General features: G+C 35.8%; 1 protein-coding gene across 6 annotated transcripts in view; it reads right to left on the reverse strand.

Moving 5' to 3' along the window:
- Nucleotides 1-20,262, reverse strand: part of Klhl13 (kelch like family member 13) — a 188,964-nt gene that overhangs the window by 13,750 nt on the left and 154,952 nt on the right. For all 6 annotated transcript variants that reach the window (XM_004671472.3, XM_045140695.1, XM_004671469.3 and 3 more), the window contains 3 exons: nt 6,412-6,544; nt 5,701-5,897; nt 1,307-2,102 (listed from right to left, as the gene is read on the reverse strand). In XM_004671472.3, coding sequence (XP_004671529.2) covers nt 1,307-2,102; nt 5,701-5,897; nt 6,412-6,544 — 1,126 coding nt within the window. The remainder of the gene's footprint in view (nt 1-1,306; nt 2,103-5,700; nt 5,898-6,411; nt 6,545-20,262) is intronic.

The raw sequence follows: 20,262 nt of genomic DNA on the forward strand, positions 1-20,262 counted from the left end.
GCATTGGTTGAATATTTCTTTGCTATACACAATGACATCTTTTACAATGTGAATGTTTATTCTGTGCCATTATGGGTTTTGGGGGGATTTTTTTTTTTTTTGTATTATGGCTCAGTTAAAAGACCTTGGAGTATGGGAATGTTTGAACATCACTAGTTTTGTTAACAACTATGATGACTTTTAAAGTTGGACAGAATATATAGTGTCTTACATCATGGATGGCTATCAGTTTTATGGGGGCCAGGTGCGGATTGTGGTGGTTTGATTCAGATGTCCTCCATAAAGTTAGGTGTTCTGAATGCTAGATTCCCAGCTGATGGAGATTTGGGAATTAACACCTCCTGGAGGGAGTGTATTGTTGGGGGAGGACTTATAGGTATTATAGCCAGTTTCCCCATGCCAGTGTTTGGCACACTCTCCTGTTGCTATGGTCCACCTTATGTTGGCCACCCTCTTCTCATGCCATGTACTTTCCCCTACCATCATGGAGCTTCCCCCTCGAGCCTGTAAGCTAAAATAAAACTCTTTTCCCACAAGTTGATCTTGGTTGGGCGATTTCTGCCAGCAATGTGAATCTCACTGCAACACACTGTTCTATCATCCAAAATTGACCCAAATTAACAAAATTATATCTTTTAAAGTTGACTCATGTCAACAAAGTATTTCTATGTAAAGGACACTTGTAATCCATCTGAAGAAGATTGAAAAAGTGACAATTAAATGGTTTACAAGATCAGTTTATAGGACCTGAGTAATATTCCACCATGACACATAACTAATATTCACAGATCATAATAACCATAGTTGTTCAGCTATGATAATACCAACTGTATGTATCTCATCTACATAGAATAGTATTCTTACTACTTGGCCTCTATCAGGTTGCAAACTATGAAAATGAAGAAACAAAATAAATCAACTCTCTATAAAGGATATTAGCCTGGTAAGTAAAATAGTCTGTGCACTTTTAAAACTAGAAAATAAGAAATTATGCCAAATTTATGTCAAGAGTATATTACAATTTAAATTAGTTGAATGCACTTTGTAGGTAAACTTATAATATGGAATTTATATATGCTGCACCAATACAATACATTGAAATACAGTCAAGTATTTCTTAGAAATAATTTGCACCTTGGGTGAATAATATCTTCTCAAGTAAGACATAGAAATAGTCTCAAATATTTTCTTGGGAAAAAAATCTAGCTGTAATTTTCTTCTAAATTTATAGAAATACCTATTTTATGATTTGAAAAGAACTTCTGCATAAAGAAAGAAATTCCATGAGTAAAGTATGCATACTTACGCAATTCTCCAGCTGCATTTCGCCCACCAACTGCGTATAGATATCCTTTGAGGGCACTTAGGTGGAAAAAGGTGCGCTTTTCGTTTAAAGATGCAACTTGCATCCATTTATTATATCGAGGATCAAATCTAAACACTGTGTCAACTGCTGTTTTTCCTTTTGTGTCATAATTACTCTGTCCACCAACGACATAGAGGAAATTTCCAATGACGGCAATACCATGCTGGTACCTTGGGGCATCCATGGGGGCTAGGGATTTCCACTCATGGGCCTTTTCATCATACATGCGCAATTCCTTACTCACAACTAGTTGCTGCCTCAACACTCCTCCTAGAGTAACCAAATGAGTGGTGTCAGAGCGAATGGCAGTCCTGTCTGACTGCATAACTGGCTGCATGTACGGCATCATTTGGTAATTGCTGGCTTCCAAAAGCAAGTTGACACAAGTATTGTCAGTTCTCATGAAATCCACTGTTTGCACATAATTAATGAGCTCCTGTGGTGTCATCAATGGAAATCGTATGTTCTTCATTAACTTTGCAGCACAGTCCATTCGAGGCTCTTCCAGGCGAAGCCAGCGACAAGTAGCCTTAAAGAGCTCAAGTTCAGTGCAATGCTTAAGGCTATTACTGGAAAGCACAAAGGCAAGACGCTCAAAAGGGAGTTTTAAGAACTCCCCAGTGCTCAGCAATGCAGGAAAATTCTTTAGGACAAAACTGTTAACATATTTATCCACTTCGGTCAGATTATAGGTGTTGGCAATCCGTCCAACTTCGACACAATTGTCTAAAGTGACCTAAGAAGCCAAGAAGAAAATTAAAACATAACTACTTTCTGGATATACACATTTTTGACCACACTATTCCTGTTCCAGAACAAGAATGAATTATGCTTTGTAAAATCAATAGCAATGCAAATAAATATTTCTATACACACTAATGATCTAAAGAGAATAACCACTTTTACCAAATTCAGTAGAAAGCTAAGAGAAGTGATCAAAGTAAGTAGGTTATAAGTTAATCTATGAATGGAATAACTCAATTATGACTGAAATAATTAATTTTAACCTCAAAATGTATCTCCACAAATATGTATAAATTTTTGATGGCTGGAAATTTTAGTAAAGAAAGGTATTGAATGACGGTTCAAGTCTATCAATTTCTCACTAATGATTCTTAAAAACACCATACAGCTAAGACATCAAAAAACAGAAAAGTTCTAAGATCAATTCCTTGATTAATTTTCATGTAGAGAGGTAACATGCATTACTATAATTCATAAGACTCCTTCAAGTTTTGTTCATAATTAAAATAATTTAATAGATAATTATTCCTAGGACAATGTTATTTTCCACATTATTTATCTGGAAATATAAGAGAATTAATTTCATGTAGGCAGAAGGGATGAACCTATATCAAATCACTCAGGCAGGTGAGTTTGGGGTATCTATTACTTGTATCTGAGCAGTGTATCTTTTCTTAACCACTCTCTTACTATAAGTATACACTACAACTGGCTGCATTCAATATGAGCCCAGACTCATGTTCCCAGCACAGACTAAAATATGCCCCCTGTAGAAAGCAGGCAAAGAGGGAGAAGTGATGAGAGGTCTTTCTTCAGCAGAACCTCTTTTCAGTGTTCTGAAGACTGATCAAAAGGAAAAACAGAAGAATTATTTCTGCAGATATGATGGAAAAAATAATAACCAGGCATGGTGACACATGCAGTAGGAGGATTACCATGAGTTTGATGCCAGCCTGGGACTACAGATTAAGTATCCAGGGAAGCCTGGGCTAGAGTGAGACCATATCTTAAAAAAAATATATATTGTTGATCAAGCCTTAGGCCATAGAGTTGTTGAGGGCTGAAGAGATGGCTTGGCAGCTAAGCTACTTTCCTGCAAAGCCTAAGAAATTGGGTTCAATTCCCCATACCCATATAATGGCAGATTCATGAACTGGCACAAGCATCTGGAGCTCAGCTGCAGTGGCTAGAGGCCCTGGTTCACTCATTCTCTCCTCTCTCCCCCACCCTTGTACAAAAAATAAAATAAAATATTATCACTTGAAACCCATTAATGTTAAAGATTAGAAATCAAGCTATATAAATGAGAAATGAAGTCCCAAGTGTTGGTACACAACTATAATTTTAAGAGATTGAGATAGGAGAGTCACTACAAGTTCAAAGCCGGATGGGGCTAAATAGTTCAAAGCTACCCTGGGCTGTAGATTTATACCCTATCTCAAACAAAAATATGATTAAGGTATTTAATTATATTCCTTTTGTTCCTCCTAAAAAAATTATTCAATAAAAAAATACTAAATCGCAAGAGAAAATAAACCTATCTTTTACTTTGGGACATTTGGAAAATAGCCTTCTACATATCAGTTCACTCATATATACAGACGCCCAAGGCTAGAAAAGGCCTAAACAAAACACAATCAATGTTGATAGTGTACTAGCTCCTTTGAAAATGCCAGAGAATGGTATTTTATAACCATCTGAATTGCCATGTCCTTGATAAAAGAACTAAATATTTTCTATAGCCCCTGTACAACAGGTACTTACACTGTGGAAATACAGCAAATTTTAATCTTAGTAAAAACAGAATTACAAAAAATTCATGCTAGCTAAAATATAGAATCAGGCTATATGTCTATCAGCAGATGACTGGATAAAGAAAAGGTGATACATATAAACAATGCAGTTCTATTCAACCATAAAGAATACAATTGGGAAATCTGCAGGAAAATGGATGAACTAGAGAATGTCAAGTAGCATAAAGTGAGCCAGAGAAACAAAAATATCACCTATTTTCATTCATATATGGAAACATCATAATAAAAAAGGCAGCAAAGTAGAAGAGAGATTGCTGAGAAGAGATTTATGGGTATAATGTTATGTAATTTAGTGATTAGGACAACTAGTATATGCATCACCTCAAACATTTATAATTTTTCAATTTGAGAATATTAAAAACCTCATTTATAGCTATTTTAAAATATATAAAACATTATTAATTATAGAAACCCTACTGTGCTACAAGACTATAGAACTCACTTCTATCTAACTATAATGTATATCTGTTAACTGACATCCTCCTAAACCTCCCTGATTCTTACCCTCCCTGGCCTCTTGTAACTATTATTTTAGATGAGCTGTTTTAGCTTCTGAAACATAATGAGTGAGAATAGACAGCATTAGTTTCCAAGCTTATTTGATTTAACAAAATAGACTCCACATCCATCCAAAGTACTGGAAATGATAGTAATTCATTATTTTGATAAAGGTTTAATAATGTTCCATCATTATATATATATATATATATATATATATATATATATATATATGTCACATTTTCTTTATCCATACATCTGTTGATGGACAAGAAGTATCCTACTAATGAATGAATTAAGTACATGTTCTTCCAAAATCTAGTTTTAAGAAAGGTTCCATGTTCAAACTCATTAAGATTAATAGGCTCCAACAGTAATTATTTACCAATGTTAAAATTTACATTAGTTAAAACCAATTATATAAAAACATATTGCCCATAACATAATGAATTGGAAAATACATAAAAAAATTACTACCTGCATAATTTTAATCAGAAAGGCCAAGACTATGCTAGGCGTGGTGGTGTACACCCTTAATCCTAGCACTTGGAAGGCTGAGGTAGAAGGATTACCATGAGTTTGAGGACAGTTTAGGATGTAGAGTAAGATCTTATATTGAGATTCCCCCACCAAAAAAGAGTGAGAGAGAGAGAAAAGCAAGCTCTGGGAACTGTAGAAATCTTGGTAATCTCTCTGAGTAAGGCAGCATTTGGTATCCTTCAGGATCTTAGCTAAAGTAAAGCACTACCTTCAGGAAATGGGCAACTGTCCTGGACTTCATTGTTTGGTTGGTTCAAATGTATTCAGAGTGATATATTCTAAGGAGTCAAGACCTGTGTCTCTGCAGATTTACATATAAGTGCTATTTCTCAAGATCCATCTCTCTTATTCAAAGAAGAAAAAAGTGGCAAGCTTACTTTCATAAAATTCTATAAGCACAAGTTACTTTTCCATAGAATTCCATTAAAAAAGATGACTATGTAAAATCACTGAAGTGAATGCATCCAAATTAAGGTGTACAACATTATCAAATAAGTATATATCTTTGTCAAATATTATAAGCATCTTGTATCATTGGACTAAACAGGTTTTTGTTGAATGATACTACTTTGTAAAACTGCATAGATTTTATTCTCATCTTGCTTCCAAGACCATATAAGCTATGACACCTCTTTGTAATGGAGTTTTACAAGTCTACACAACAGATTTCATGAGCCCTACTCTAACCTCTACATCAACATCTACCACAGGAGAAAATAAGATCTGCAAACATCTTACCCCAGATATGAGAAATACTTTGCAAAAGTCTAAGACGGGCAGAATCTGAAGAAAGCTGGCAGCTTCCAGCGTGTCTTGAAGGTTGTCCATGTTAAGAGAAAGCTTTGCAGTATAAATGAAATCAATAATTTTCCTTAGACCCACTTTGCTCACGCCATGAAGCTTAATGCACATTAAATCTTGTTCTTTCATTCCACCTTCAATGAAAAGACAGCTAGTTAAAGGAAGGTGAAAAATTAAGGGCAAATTCACATCAGCTGCTAATTAGATGCAATAAAATTAAGGGAAAGTCTTATTCTGTGGAAGAATTCACACTAGAGGCAAGCTTTTGCATATTTTCCAGTGAAAAGAGAACACTTAAAATAAAATTATCTCTACATAGAGATCACATATGATGCAAGGGCTTCCAAAATATTCTTTTGACACTTCCTAACTTTTGATGGATTAAAGATCAAGTTACTGGGACACAGTTTTTGATGGCCCACTCAGATTTGAAAAAGAAAAGCAATGAAGGACAACATGGAAAAAGCACATCAGTATCACATAAAAGACAGTGCTGCACAACCACACAGACTACTGAGTACATCTTTAGTAAGTGTTTCCTCTTATAATAATAGAGACCAAAATAACTAAATTTCACATTATCAAAAACATATTTAAACACAGATCCCTCATATCATTTTAACATGGATGCAGAATCGAAGAAGTTACCTGTGAACATAGCCTTGAAGTAGTCACTAGCAGATGCCATCATGACTCTATGCACAGGGTAAGTATCGTCTGTATCACCTGGCATCAGGGTGACATCACAAAGCAATCCTTCAAGCCGAAGCTGGTCAAAACCCTGGAATGATAACATGAATTTGGCCAGGAATCAAGGAAGAACAAGGTTGCAATCTGCATGCTAAAATCCTACTTACACATTCATGTGGCCCAATATATTTTGAAAACAGATCCAAAATAATACTCAAAAGAATTATATACCCTAACAGCTTTCAATACAAACTGATGTATATTTCACTAGATGAAAAAATATAAAATTAAGCTAATTTAGATTAAGAGCAAATACAGAAAATGTATCAATTCACTTATTTACATGACCTTCAAATTTTACTCTACTTTTGGAAAAATGACTATTTTCACTTCTTATGTCCCACACATAAATAAAATGAAAGTTCAGATTGTCCAATGTCTTTTCCATAATAACATGCAATACTGCTGCTAAAGGGCTTTACCGAAATAGTGTGGGTTTTGTGGTGGTTCTTTGAAACAGAAACGGAGAGGACAGTTGTATTAAGTGCAAGACGAGAGTTTGTTCTACCAACAGAATTGTCCCATCTCTTTAAAATTAAAGATTGTGCTTGAACATATTCTAATACTCAGTTCATTGTTGCTTCTAAGCCAACTGTCTTTCAGGTTTCAAATCTTCAAATTAATTACAATTGCTAAAAGGTATCTGTGAGACTTAATTGCCCCCAAATACGTAAAGAGTTAGCAAAGAATTAACAACGGAGTTCTACAGTGGAGAGGAGAGACAGGATTCTTTCTGTTGGTTGAGGAGCTCTTCCACCCCCACTCCACAAATAGGCAGTGATGCCTTTGAGAGAATGAAATGCTTTAAAGACTGCAATGGGCTGATTCTTCAACAGTTTCATATCATGTTCCTATGATGGATGCATACAATTTATTTCAGTAAAAAATAATAAAAAAATGTTTATAACAAACTAGTAAAATAATCCCAAATTGAGCAATATCAAAATTTTAAAATACAGAATTTGGCAAGCTATAGTTTCAAAGAAATGTTTCATTATAAAAAGTCAGGAATACAAAAGTTGACACAGACTGCTTTCTAAGATTACAAAAATACATTAAAATAAGAAACAATACAAAGTATTTTATCCCCTATGTATTTTCATAATCACAGATGTTTAAATAAAATTGTCACAGACTTAAGCAACTTAATTGCAGTGGGCAGAACTTTAGCTTTGTGTCAAGTTAACTAGGAACTACAAACTTGCTTCTGAAACCTCCCCAAGTTACAAAATGAAACGTGTTTAAAATGTTTGTCTGTGGGCTAGAGAGATGACTTAGTGGTTAAGTGCTTGCTTGTGAAGCTAAAAGACCCCAGTTCGAGGCTCGATTCCCCAGGACCCACGTTAGCCAGATGCACAAGAGGATGCACACATCTGGAATTCATTTGCAGTGGCTGGAAGCCCTGGCGTGCCCATTCTCTCTCTCTCTCTGCCTCTTTTTCTCTCTATCTGTCGCCCTCAAATAAATAAAAATAAACAGAAAAATTAAAAATGTTTGTCTGTGATAGATGGCTAGTAAAAGCCGAAATGAGAGAAATGGAACAGAGCCAGACTTTGGGGAGAAAAGGTTAGCTCCCAAAGCTTGGCTTCTTTGCTTTCACTCTCTCAAATAAATTTCAAGTTAAAAAATTTAAAGATACATTTTTTTAAAGTCAAAACACTGAAGGATAAGGCCAGGCATGGAGGCACATCCCTGAAATCCAAGTATGTAGGAGGCTAAAGCAGAGGAGTGTGAGTTTTAGACCAGCCTGGGCTACAAAGCAAGGCCCTGTCTCAAAAAATTACAGATATGAGAACTAAAAGTGAATGTCACGTGGGACCCTATCTATACATTTGTAAATTTTAAAATTCACTTGAGGGTGAGACTTACATCAGTGGAAGAGCATCTGCCTAGCAAGAGCAAGGTCCTGAATTCAGTCGTCAGGGCAAGAAAAAAAAAATCACTTGGGCAGAGAACATGGACAGATTTCTATTTCAGTGTACACAGATAAACTTCCTTCCTAGGGGATGTACAATTTTATTCTGTAGTGGGAACATACCATAATACTAAGTGGTCTCAATGTTCAAAATGACAAGCAATGTTGCAATGAAACACCCTGTACATATTCTTACTTGTATAAGTTTTCTGGTGGTGGAGATTCTCATATGTTAGTTTTTTATTAGAAAAAGGTGTTTTTTTCAAATAGCTGACAAGTTAGTGTTTTTTTTTTAATGTTTGTCCTTGGCAAAAGCACCATATCTTTGGTAGGAATAAATTTAAAAGGAGACATAAATGATAATATAACAATAAGATTAGAGTAGGTACCATATAATATATGCCTTCTTCATTTATTTTTATTCATCAAACATTTTAAACTTTCTATAAAGTAAATGTAGATAACATCCTTGAAATGTAATCATGGTCTATTCAGTCAAAGGCAATGACTGTACCCAATCAGTTATTTCCTTCCACTGAAAACAGAACCAAATGTCTTGGTGCCTCATTTGCTAGGCCTCCTGACTTTCATATTCCTACCAATATTCTGCATGTGCAAGTGAGAAATGGGGTAGGCTCTATTACTCATATTTATTTTTCTCTTTGGAAAAACATGATGAATGCTACTTATGCAATTTCTCATTTTGTCCACATTCCATTAAAATTGCTTGTGGGGGAGCATGTACTCATTCCTTAAAACCTTGACAGTTCAGGGAAGACATCATGAGTCTTTATCCTCTTCACAGATGTGACTGCTTTAAAACGGTCAACTCTTTTTCAGTATAATTTAGTGTCCCCGAAATCAAAGGTCCCTAAGCCATTCTTAGCATGTTCTCAGTAACTCCTATTCTAAACTTAATCTGTCTAACCTTAGAAAATTGTCTACTTTTATGAGGTCTTGCATTAACTTTCACTAACTGCAAGATACATTTAATGAATGTAAATTTTCCTATGTATAAATGAATACTCTCACCACCAAGTTTCATACATAACAATTTTATTTCAGGTTATTTCTATCTTCATCCAAATGATATCTGCCCATCAAAGATATCATCAAAGTTGTTTTCAGGCAGATTTGAATAACATCTCTAGTATGCACTTGTTAAAAGGAAAGGCCATTCTCCATGCTTTATATCAACTTCAATTAATCTACTTTGGTTCTTACTCTTAAAATCCCCCTCCATCAACTCTAGAAAGGGTTTCAAAGAGTCTACATTCAATTTAAGTATGTCCTTTCAACATAAAATTATTTTCTCCCATCAAATTTGTACTTATACCTCTTATAAGATTAAGCTGTCTGCCTCATCTACACCTAAACAGTTTGTCTTAGTGGAAATTGCTTAGCTTCTAAGTAATCTTATGGAGTATCATTAAAATTGTTTCTATTGATCTACTGATTTAAATTCATCATTCTGTCTCAACACTCAGCTATTTAGTATTCTGTTTCTTCTGGGCTGTGGTTTTCACTTAAGAGGGACTTGTTTGCCCTTAATTTCTTTTATATTTTACTTTTTCTCTTCTATAAATCTCCCTATATCTTTTTTCCTTCTCTATATTATTTTTGAGAACAAAAAAGAACATTTGTGGTGATTTAAACAAATGTCTCTCAATAGATCCAGGAGTGTATTAAAGCTCGTAATTTAGATATTTAGCTACCTGGCTGGAGGAAGTGTCACTGTGGATGGATCCTAATGTCTAGCTCCAAGGTGTGGGGATGGATCTGAAATTTCCAGCCAAAGATATACAGAGTGCTGTAGTTTTGTTTGGGTTTCCTAAAACTTGATTACTGGTAATGGTGGTGGTTTTTCTCTCTACATTGACCTGCATGACAGGGCCCAGCTTCTTCTGTCATTATGGAACTTCCCCTCTACTTGTAAGATTCAATATATCCCTTCTTCCATAACTGTGCCTGGGTTGGAAGTTCATTGCAGCAACTAAAGATGATTACTACAGTATTAAGATATCTTTTCCTTCTTGAAATTAAATTTCCAAACATATCAAAAGATCCAATGTTGGACTTCTGGTTAAGATGGCTGCGTAGGTACCACACCAAAGCTGCCTGGAGGGGGAGGGGGGGAGGTAAAAATAAATCCAGCAAAATACACACTTTTTACTAAAAAGTAAGGTGTATAGGAAAGTGAAACAACAGCAGAGAAGTAGGAGAGATCCAGAGCATTCAGAGCCCGCATGGGCCGGCAGAAGCTGCTCCAGCGGAGCGGGTTTGCACGCCAACCAGCCGCCTGGCTTGGCTTGAGCCACAGGAAAAGCAAGGCCAGGAAATTTTCCACTCACACTGGAGCTCTCCTCAAACTCAAGAAATGTGAAAGGAGAACATCAGTGAACAACGGAGGAGCAGATCACAAGGTAGAAGAATGTGTGGCAAACTAGAGCAGCATCGGTTCCCTCCCCCTCCCCCACTGCCAGTGCTCAGCGCTCAGGAACAGAGCAGCAGTCCAGGTCCAGGGACCCGGCCACGCCTACGTGGACTGACAGAGCACCAAAGAGGCACCCAATCAAGAGCACATCTGAGAAAAAAATCATCCCACAAAGTAACTGGGATTACACCAGGTCAGTACCCACCTAATAAGCCTGGTATATAGGCCTGAACCAGAAGTGATAATTGCACCTTCCATATCAGGATAAATTATATGTTAAATCAGATGGATGATCGAATTTGCCATTCTTAAATAAGCTGTATTTTGGGCTTGTTATTTGTTGCTTCTTGAATTATAGTGGCTTTGTTTACTCTTCTGTTATACATTAGGGAAGGGTCTCCCCTGGTCACAAACTGACTTGGAACCTCCTAAAGACCAGAAATCTTAACCTCCTTGTTGTTAGGATTAAGGGAGTGGGTGAGGCGCCACACACCCTAAGGGACAGACAGAGGATCTGGTTGTCATAATACCTACTCTTGGATAAATACTCGGTGTTGTTTTTCAATGAAAGTGTACATTGATTAGTTGAATTTTAGAATATGCCTATATTTTGTTCCACTTAGTCTACTTGAATACTCTCATAGCAGGCACATCCAATACCTAGAGTCACTTTTGTAGATACTCTGGGATTCTTCAAAGCCACACCTAGGACCTTAAGCTCCTACCCTGAAGATATATAACATCAGATTGATTGATACAACCCTTAATGCCCAGCTAACTGGAAAATCCAATCATTAAATAATCCAAGACACAAAAATATATACATAATAACACAAGAAACACCAAAAATCAATACACTATAAATCCACTGAAAAGTATTAATGCATCAGAAATGACCTCTAGTGAGAACGAGTTAGAGGAAATGCCAGAGAAAGATTTCAAAAGAATGATTATAAATATGTTCAAAGAAATCAAAGGAAGCAAAGAAGACACAGGATGCCAATTTAATGAAATAAACAGGTCAATACTAGACATAAATAAGGAAATAAAAATAATAAAGAAAACCCAGTTAGAATTACTAGCAATAAACAACACAGTTAATGAAATAAAAAAAACTCTGTAGAAAATGTCACTAGTAGAATGGATGAAGGAAAGGACAGAATACCTAAGCTAGAAGACCAGGTGGCAGATCTAATACAGTCCAACAAAGAGAAAGACAAACAAATAGAAAAGTATGAGTGGGAATTTCAAGATGTTGGGGGCACTATGAAAATATCAAACATAAGAATTCAGGGCATAGTAAAAGGAGAAGAATTTCACTCCAAAGGCATAGTTGGTGTCGTCAACAAAATCATAGAAGAAAACTTCCCCAAATTGTGAAAGAGGTGCCAATGCAGATACAGGAAGCCTTTAGAACAAAAGCCAGACAAAACCTGGAAAGATCCTCTCCTCCTCATATTATAAACAAACTACCAAACATACAAACCAAAGAAAAAATATTGAAAGCAGTCAAAGAGAAAAATCAAGTTATCTATAAAACAAGCTTATCAGGATAACAGCAGACTACTCAACACAAACTTTAAAAGCCAGAAGGGTGTGGAGTGATGTATTCCAAGTTCTGAAAGATAACAACTGTCAACCAAGGTTACTTTATCCTGCAAAGCTATCCATTCAAATGGATGGAGAAATAAGGACATTCCACTAAAAAAGAAGGCTAAAGGAGTATTTGAAGACAAGACCAGCTCTACAGAAAATACTTGAAAGAGTCCTCCATGCTGAAGAAAAAGAAAAGCACATATATAAGGAACCAAGAAAAAAACAAACAATACTCAAATACTAGTTAATACAACAGAGCAAATGTAAAACCAGGAGAAGTACAAAATAATGGAAAAAATGAATATACACCTTTCACTAATATCTCTTAATATCAGCGGCCTCAATGCAACAACCAAAAGACTTAGGTTTGCAGACTGGTTTAAAAAGCAGGATCCTTCAATTTCTTGCCTCCAAGAAACCAACCTTTCTACAAAGGATGGACACTCTCTTAGGGTAAAAGGATGGAAAACGGTGTTTCAAGCTAATGGGTCTAGAAAACAAGCAGGGGTTGCTATCTTAACATCTGACAAGGTAGAATTCAGTCCAATGTTAGTCAAGAAAGATAAGGAAGGTCACTTTATATTGATTAAAGGCACCCTCCAACAGGAGGACATTATAATCCTAAACATATATTGATCTAATATGGGGGCCCTGAAATTCATCAAACACTACTAGAACTAAGGTCACAGATAACACCAAGCATAGTGGTAGTGGATGGCTTCAAAAGCACACTCTCATCAAATGACATGTCATCCCGGGAAAAAATAAACAAAGAGGCATCTGGACTAAATGAGTTCATAGAAGGAATGGACCTAACAGATATATACAGGACATTTCATCCAAATGCTGCAGAATATACATTCTTTTCAGAAGTACATTGAACATTCTCTAAAATAGACCATATATTAGTACAGAAAGCCAATCTTAACAAATACAGGAAAATTGAAATAATTCCTGGCATTCTATCTGACCACAATGGAATCAAACTACAAATCAAAAGCAAGAAAGGCTACAGAGCATACACAAAATCATGGAAATTAAACAACACATTACTAAATGATGAATGGGTCAATGAAGAAATCAAGAGGGAAATCAAAGAATTTATAGAGTCAAACGATAATGAGAACACAACATACCAAAATCTCTGGGACACAATGAAGGCAGTCCTAAGAGGTAAATTTATAGCTTTAAGTGCCTATATAAGAAATTAGAAATGTCACAAGTAAATGACATAATGATTCACCTTAAAACCTTGAAAAAAGAAGGACAAGGGGCTGGAGAGATGGCTTAGCGGTTAAGCGCTTGCCTGTGAAGCCTAAGGACCCCGGATCGAGGCTCGGTTCCCCAGGTCCCACGTTAGCCAGATGCACAAGGGGGCGCACGCGTCTGGAGTTCATTTGCAGAGGCTGGAAGCCCTGGCGCGCCCATTCTCTCTCTCTCCCTCTATCTGTCTTTCTCTCTGTGTCTATCGCTCTCAAATAAATAAATAAATAAATAAATAAATAAATAAATAAATAAATTTTTTTTTAAAAAAAGAAGAAGAACAAGGCAAACCCAAAATCAGCAGATGGGAAGAAATAATAAAGATTAGAGAAGAAATTAATGAAATAGAAACCAAAAAAAAAAAAAAATCCAAAGAATCAATGAAACAAAGAGTTGGTTCTTTGAAAGGATAAACAAGATTGATAAACCCTTAGCAAATCTGACCCCCCAAAAGAGAGAAGAGACACAAATTAATACCATTATAGATGAAAAAGGTAACACAAGATGCAAGAGAAATTCAAAAAATCATAGGGACATACTATAAAAGCATATACTTGACAAAGTATGAAAATCTGAAAGAATTGGATGATTTTTCTTGATATATATGACCTACCTAAATTAAATCAAGATGAGATTAATCACTTAAATAGACCTATAACAAGCATGGAGACCCAAACAGTTATCAAAATTCTCCCAACTAAGAAAAGCCTAGGCCCAGATGGATTCACTGCTGAATTTTACCAGACCTTCAGGGAAGAGCTAACACCATTGCTTCTTAAGCTTTTTCATATAGTAAAAATAGAAGGAATTCTAGCAAACTCCTTCAATGAAGCCAGCATCACCCTGATACCAAAACCAGGCAAAGATAGAACAAAAAAAGAAAATTACAGACCAATCTCCCTCATGAACATAGATGCAAAAATTATCAACAAAACATTGGCAAACAGAATACAAGAATATATCAGAAATACCATTCACCCTGACCAAGCAGGCTTTATCCAAGAGATGCAGGAATGGTTCAATATATGCAAATCGATAAGTATACTACATTAAATAAATGGATTAAAGGACAAAAATCACATGATCATCTCATTAGACGCAGAGAAAGCGTTTGACAAAATCCAACATCCCTTCATGATAAAAGTCATATAGAGACTGGGAATAGAAGGAACATATCTCAATATAATAAAGGCTACATATGACAAGCCTACAGCCAACATATTACTAAATGGGGAACAACTCGAAGCTTTTCCACTAAAATTAGAAAGAAGACAAGGGTGTCCACTGTCCCCACTTTTATTTAATATAGCACTGGAAGTCTTAGCCATAGCAGTAAGGCAAGAGACACTCATAAAAGGGATACAAATTGGAAGGGAAGAGATCAAGTTAACATTATTTGTAGATGACATGGTTCTATATATAAAGGACCCTAAAGACTCTACCAGTAAACGGTTAGACCTGATAAAATCCTAAGTCATGTAGCAGTATACAAAACAAATACACAGAAATCAGTAGCCTTCCTATATGCTAACAACAAACACACAGAGGATGAAATCAGAGAATCACTCCCATTCACAATTGCATCAAAGAAAACAAAGTACCTTGGAATAAACCTAACCAAGGAAGTAATCGATCTCTACAATGAAAACTTTAAAACACTCAAACGAGGAATTTCAGAAGACACTAGGAATTGGAAAAACATCCCTTGTTCCTGGATTGGAAGAATCAATATTGTGAAAACGGCAATCTTACCAAAAGCAATCTACACATTTAATGCAATCCCCATCAAAATTCCAAAGGCATTCTTCATGGAAATAGAAAAAACAATCCAAAAATTAATTTGGAATCACAAAAAACCTCAAATATCTAAAATAATACCAAACAGCAAAAATAAGGCTGGTAGTATCACCATACCTGATTTTAACCTATACTACAGAGCCATAGTGACAAAAACAGCATGGTACTGGCACAAAAACAGACATGTAGATCAGTGGAACAGAATAGAGGACCCAGATGTAAGTCCAGGTAGCTATAGCCACCTGATATTCGATAAAAATGCCCAAAATACTCATTGGAGAAAAGACAGCCTCTTCAGGAAATGGTGTTGGGAAAAGTGGATATGTCTCTGTAGGATGAAAATAGATTCTTCTCTTTCTCCATGCACAAGAATTAAGTCCAAATGGATTAAAGACCGGAAGCTCTAAAATTTCTAGAGGAAAAAGTAGGGGAAACCCTTCAACATATTGGTCTTGGCAAAGACTTTCTTAATACAACCCCAGTTGCTCAGGCAATAAAACCACAGATTAACCACTGGGACCTCATGAAATTACAAAGATTTTTACTGCAAAGGACACTGTGAATAAAGTAAAGAGGCAACCTACAGAATGGGAAAAAATCTTCGCCAGCTACATATCTCATAGAGAATTAATATCTAGGATATACAAAGAATTCAAAATGTTAAATAATAAGAAATTAACAAGCCAATTAAAAAAAATGGGCTATGGAGCTAAATAGAGAGTTCTGAAAAGAAGAAATACAGATGGCGTATAAGTATCTAAAAAAATGTCCTACATCCCTAGTCATCAGGGAAATGCAGATTAAAAGTACACTGACATTCCATCTCACTCCTGTCAGATTGGCTACCATCATGAAAACAAATGATCATAAATGCTGGTGTGGACATAGAAAAAGAGGAACCCTTCTACATTGTTGGTGGGAATGCAATCTGGTCCAGCCATTGTGGAAATCAGTGTGGAGGTTCCTAAAACAGCTAAAGATTGATCTACCGTATGACCCAGCCATAGCACTCCTAGGCATATATCCTAAGGACTCATTTCATTTCCTTAGAAGTATGTGCTCAACCATGTTTAATGGTGATCGATTCATCATAGCTGTGAAATGGAACCAGGCTAGATGCCCCTCAACTGATGAGTGTATAATGAAGATATGGCACATTTATAAAATGGAATTCTACTCAGTGATAAAAAAATGAAGTTATGAAATTTGTAGAAAAAGGGATGGATCTGGAAAGGATTATAGTAAGTGAGGTAACCCAGGCCCAGAAAGTCAAATGCTACATGTTCTCTCTCATATGTAGATCTTAGCTACAGATGATTGTGGTTCTGTTTGAGAAGGAAAAAAACTCAGTAGCAGAGGCCAGTATGCTAAAAAACAGATACAAAGGGAAGAGAAGGGAAGGGAGGTGGGTACCTAATAGGTTGGTACTGTATATATGTAAGTAAAAGAATAGATTAACTGCCCTGAACTACACTTAATGTTAATATTCATATATTAATGCTAATCTCACTTCTGGTTAGAGAAGCTTCTCTTTTCAGATGGCAATGACTACTGGGATGACCCAAACGGCAACATAGTGCTGAGAAGAAGGGACAGAGGAGTGTCCAACACTGACATCTCACACCCTCCAAGGCTCAGGGTCCATTGCAGAAGAGGTGGCTGAAAGAATGTAAGAGCCAAAGGAAGGGTACCACTCTGTACAATGCAACTGTCCACACAGAAATTGGCCTCAATATCCATCACCTCACAGTGCCTAGCAATAATATTATCAGGTCCTAATAATAAGAAAAAAAAAGATGATGACATCAAATTAAACGACAGACTAGTGGAGGGAAGGAGGGGATATGATGGAGAACAGAGTTGTGAAGGGGAAACTGGAGGAGGGAGAGAAATACCATGATTTATTGTCTTTAAGTATAGAAGTTGTCAATAAAAAAAATGGAAGGAAAAAAAACAGGAAATTGCTTCATATTACCTCCTTAACACTTTAAAACAAGGCAAAATATGTGAAAAATATAGTTTTCAAAATCAAAGGAGTGACATGTGCGTAAAATGAGAAACAAATTAAGTGAACACTATAATTGTCACAGCATACTGCCTAAAGGTATGGAGAATGGGAGCCTAGAAAATAGCTTTGCACTCTCCTTGGCCTAAAAGTCTGAGAAGACCGAGCAAAGCAACTAAGTTTATAAGGTGAAATATAAGGGCAAGCTTCCTAGAGAGGAGGACTCAAGAGATCTGAGAACAGTCTGCTTCGAGTATTCAATTGTGAAATGACAGGCTAATTTATTAACAAAGACCTACCTATTTGCACAAAGTCTATATTAAGGTTCACAGATATTCTATTCAAACTCAAAGAGTAGAAATTTTACAATGCCATGGCCTTACAACACACAACAGGATTTTCCCTTAGTACCATGGGTTCTATAGAATAAATACTCTGGTATAACCTCTCAAGGCCTAAAAGTCAGTGGATAAAAGAGTTAATGTTAGCAAGTGAATTGGGAAAGAGTATCATATGCAAAGTGACACCAAACTGAAGTCCACATCTCACACCATACTTTATTTCCTCAGTATCAAGACGTAGACTTAGGGCATCCAGTGACCTGGATGCAGTCATCCAGTAACAAATAACCCAGTTCCTCAGGTGATTCCAAGGCATAGGAGGTGGAGTTCTCAGATTCCTAAAGTTCTGAGGAAGGAAAAGTTTTCTGTGTGTTCACAGGAGTTGTGCTAGCATTTCTGTGGTGAACTTCTTTTTCTTTCTCTTTGTTCAGGATCAGAACACGGGTGCAATTATTGTACATATGTAGCTCATCAAGGGAAATTAAGCCCTAACTTTCAGGTAAAATGACCAAAAAGGGTGCCCTGACAAGTACATAATATTGGTAAGATTGTCAAGGTAGCATTATGAACAAGAGATACAACAATGCTTCCTATCATGAATCACTGTTCAATAATAAAATGAAACAAATTATTAACACACATGACAAAATGAACGGATCTAAAAGGTTGGACTAAGTATGAGACACTAAGCTCTAGACCTTAGAGGCTGCATTACAATTGTTTTAGCTGTTGTTCTTTTTCAAAATAACAAAAACATAGTGACAAAAACACACACTGTTACCAAAGTTTAGGAGAGGTGGCTACCAAGAGGTAATAAAATATACTTTAGGGTTACATAATGGTTTGATATCATAATTTCAGGGATTAGATAAAAACTACATATTTGTAAATCTTATACAAGCATATCCTAATGAAAATCACTTTTACTGTGTGTTCCAATTTATAAAAACGAGGATGGTAAAATATACCAAGTTAACACCACATGATAAGACAGTTCAGAGAAAAGACTATTTATTAGCAAGAAAAATGAGAATATAAAATTGTTAAAACTCTTATGTGTCTAACAGCAGAGTTTCAAAATACATGAGGCAAAAACGGGGAGCCCTACAATAGCAAATACAAAATTCACAATAGTAGTTTGTAGCTACAGATTTCAACACTGTTCCACTTAATTGATTCACAATGTGACAGGAGGGAAATGGTACCAACACATGATGTATCCAAATAAAGTTTCTACATAAAAAAAAATAAAAATATGACAAGAAACAGGTTGAAGCACATCAAGCAAACTGATCTAGTTAACATTTATAAAATACTGTACAAAACAACAATAAATACAAATTATTTTCAAGTATCTACGGGATGGATATTTATCAAAGTAAAAAATCAAAACTCTAGCAGTTTTGAAATAGCCCCAAATAATTGAATAGTAAATAAAATTCTTCTCAATAATCTATGAAAGAATATATAGGCACACTAGAAAGTATAACTTTCTAAAGATAACTTTATAATTGAATGGAATTCTAACTAAGTGAAACTAAATGAAAATGCAATGTCTCAAAAAATGTCAAATGTTGGATTAAGGAGATGGCTCCGAGGTTAAAGATGGTGCTTGCAAACCTGTTTGCAAAAGCCAGTATCCATGTAAAGATAGATGCACAAAGTGGCACATGTCTGGAAGTGTCTGGAATTTGTTTTCAGCAGCAAGAGACACTGACATGCTCATACTCTCTCTGTGTCTCTCTCTGTTTCTGTCTCTCTTTTTTTCTCCTCTATCTCTCTTCTCACAAATAAATTCTTTAAAAAAATTTTGTGGGATGCAGCTTTAGCTGCACTTAAGAAATTTATGTCAATAAACGGCCATATTAGAAAAGAAGAAAAGTCTTATACAAAAGATTCCAATTCCCCCTTATGAGACTTAAAATAGAGGAACAAGTTAATTACATATTAAGAAGGAAAGAAGACATGACAAAGATCATAATGAAAACAAATTAAACAGAAAACAGAAAAAAAATAGTGAAAGCAAAAAGAAAAATAAATACCAGTCCTTGAGCTGGTGAGATGGTTTAGTGGTTAAGGTGCTTGCCTGCGAAGCCTAAGGACCCAGGTTTAATTCCTCAGTGCCCATATATGCCAGATGTGGTGGCACATGCATCTGGAGTTCATTTGCAATGGCTAGAGGCCCTGGCATGCCCATTCTCTCTATTTGCACACCCGTCAAATAAAGTACTTTTTAAAAATACTAGTTATTTAAGGACACACTTTGATCTGACTAAAAATAAAAACTAGCTAGATTGGTTAAGGGAAGAAAAAATACAAATAAGTAATATCAGAACTGATAGAGGTGATAGTCACTAGATTTTTTTTTTTTCGATTTTTCGAGATAGGTTCTCACTCT

This window comes from Jaculus jaculus, chromosome X (genome assembly GCF_020740685.1).
Source record: "Jaculus jaculus isolate mJacJac1 chromosome X, mJacJac1.mat.Y.cur, whole genome shotgun sequence".
Taxonomy (NCBI): domain Eukaryota; kingdom Metazoa; phylum Chordata; class Mammalia; order Rodentia; family Dipodidae; genus Jaculus; species Jaculus jaculus.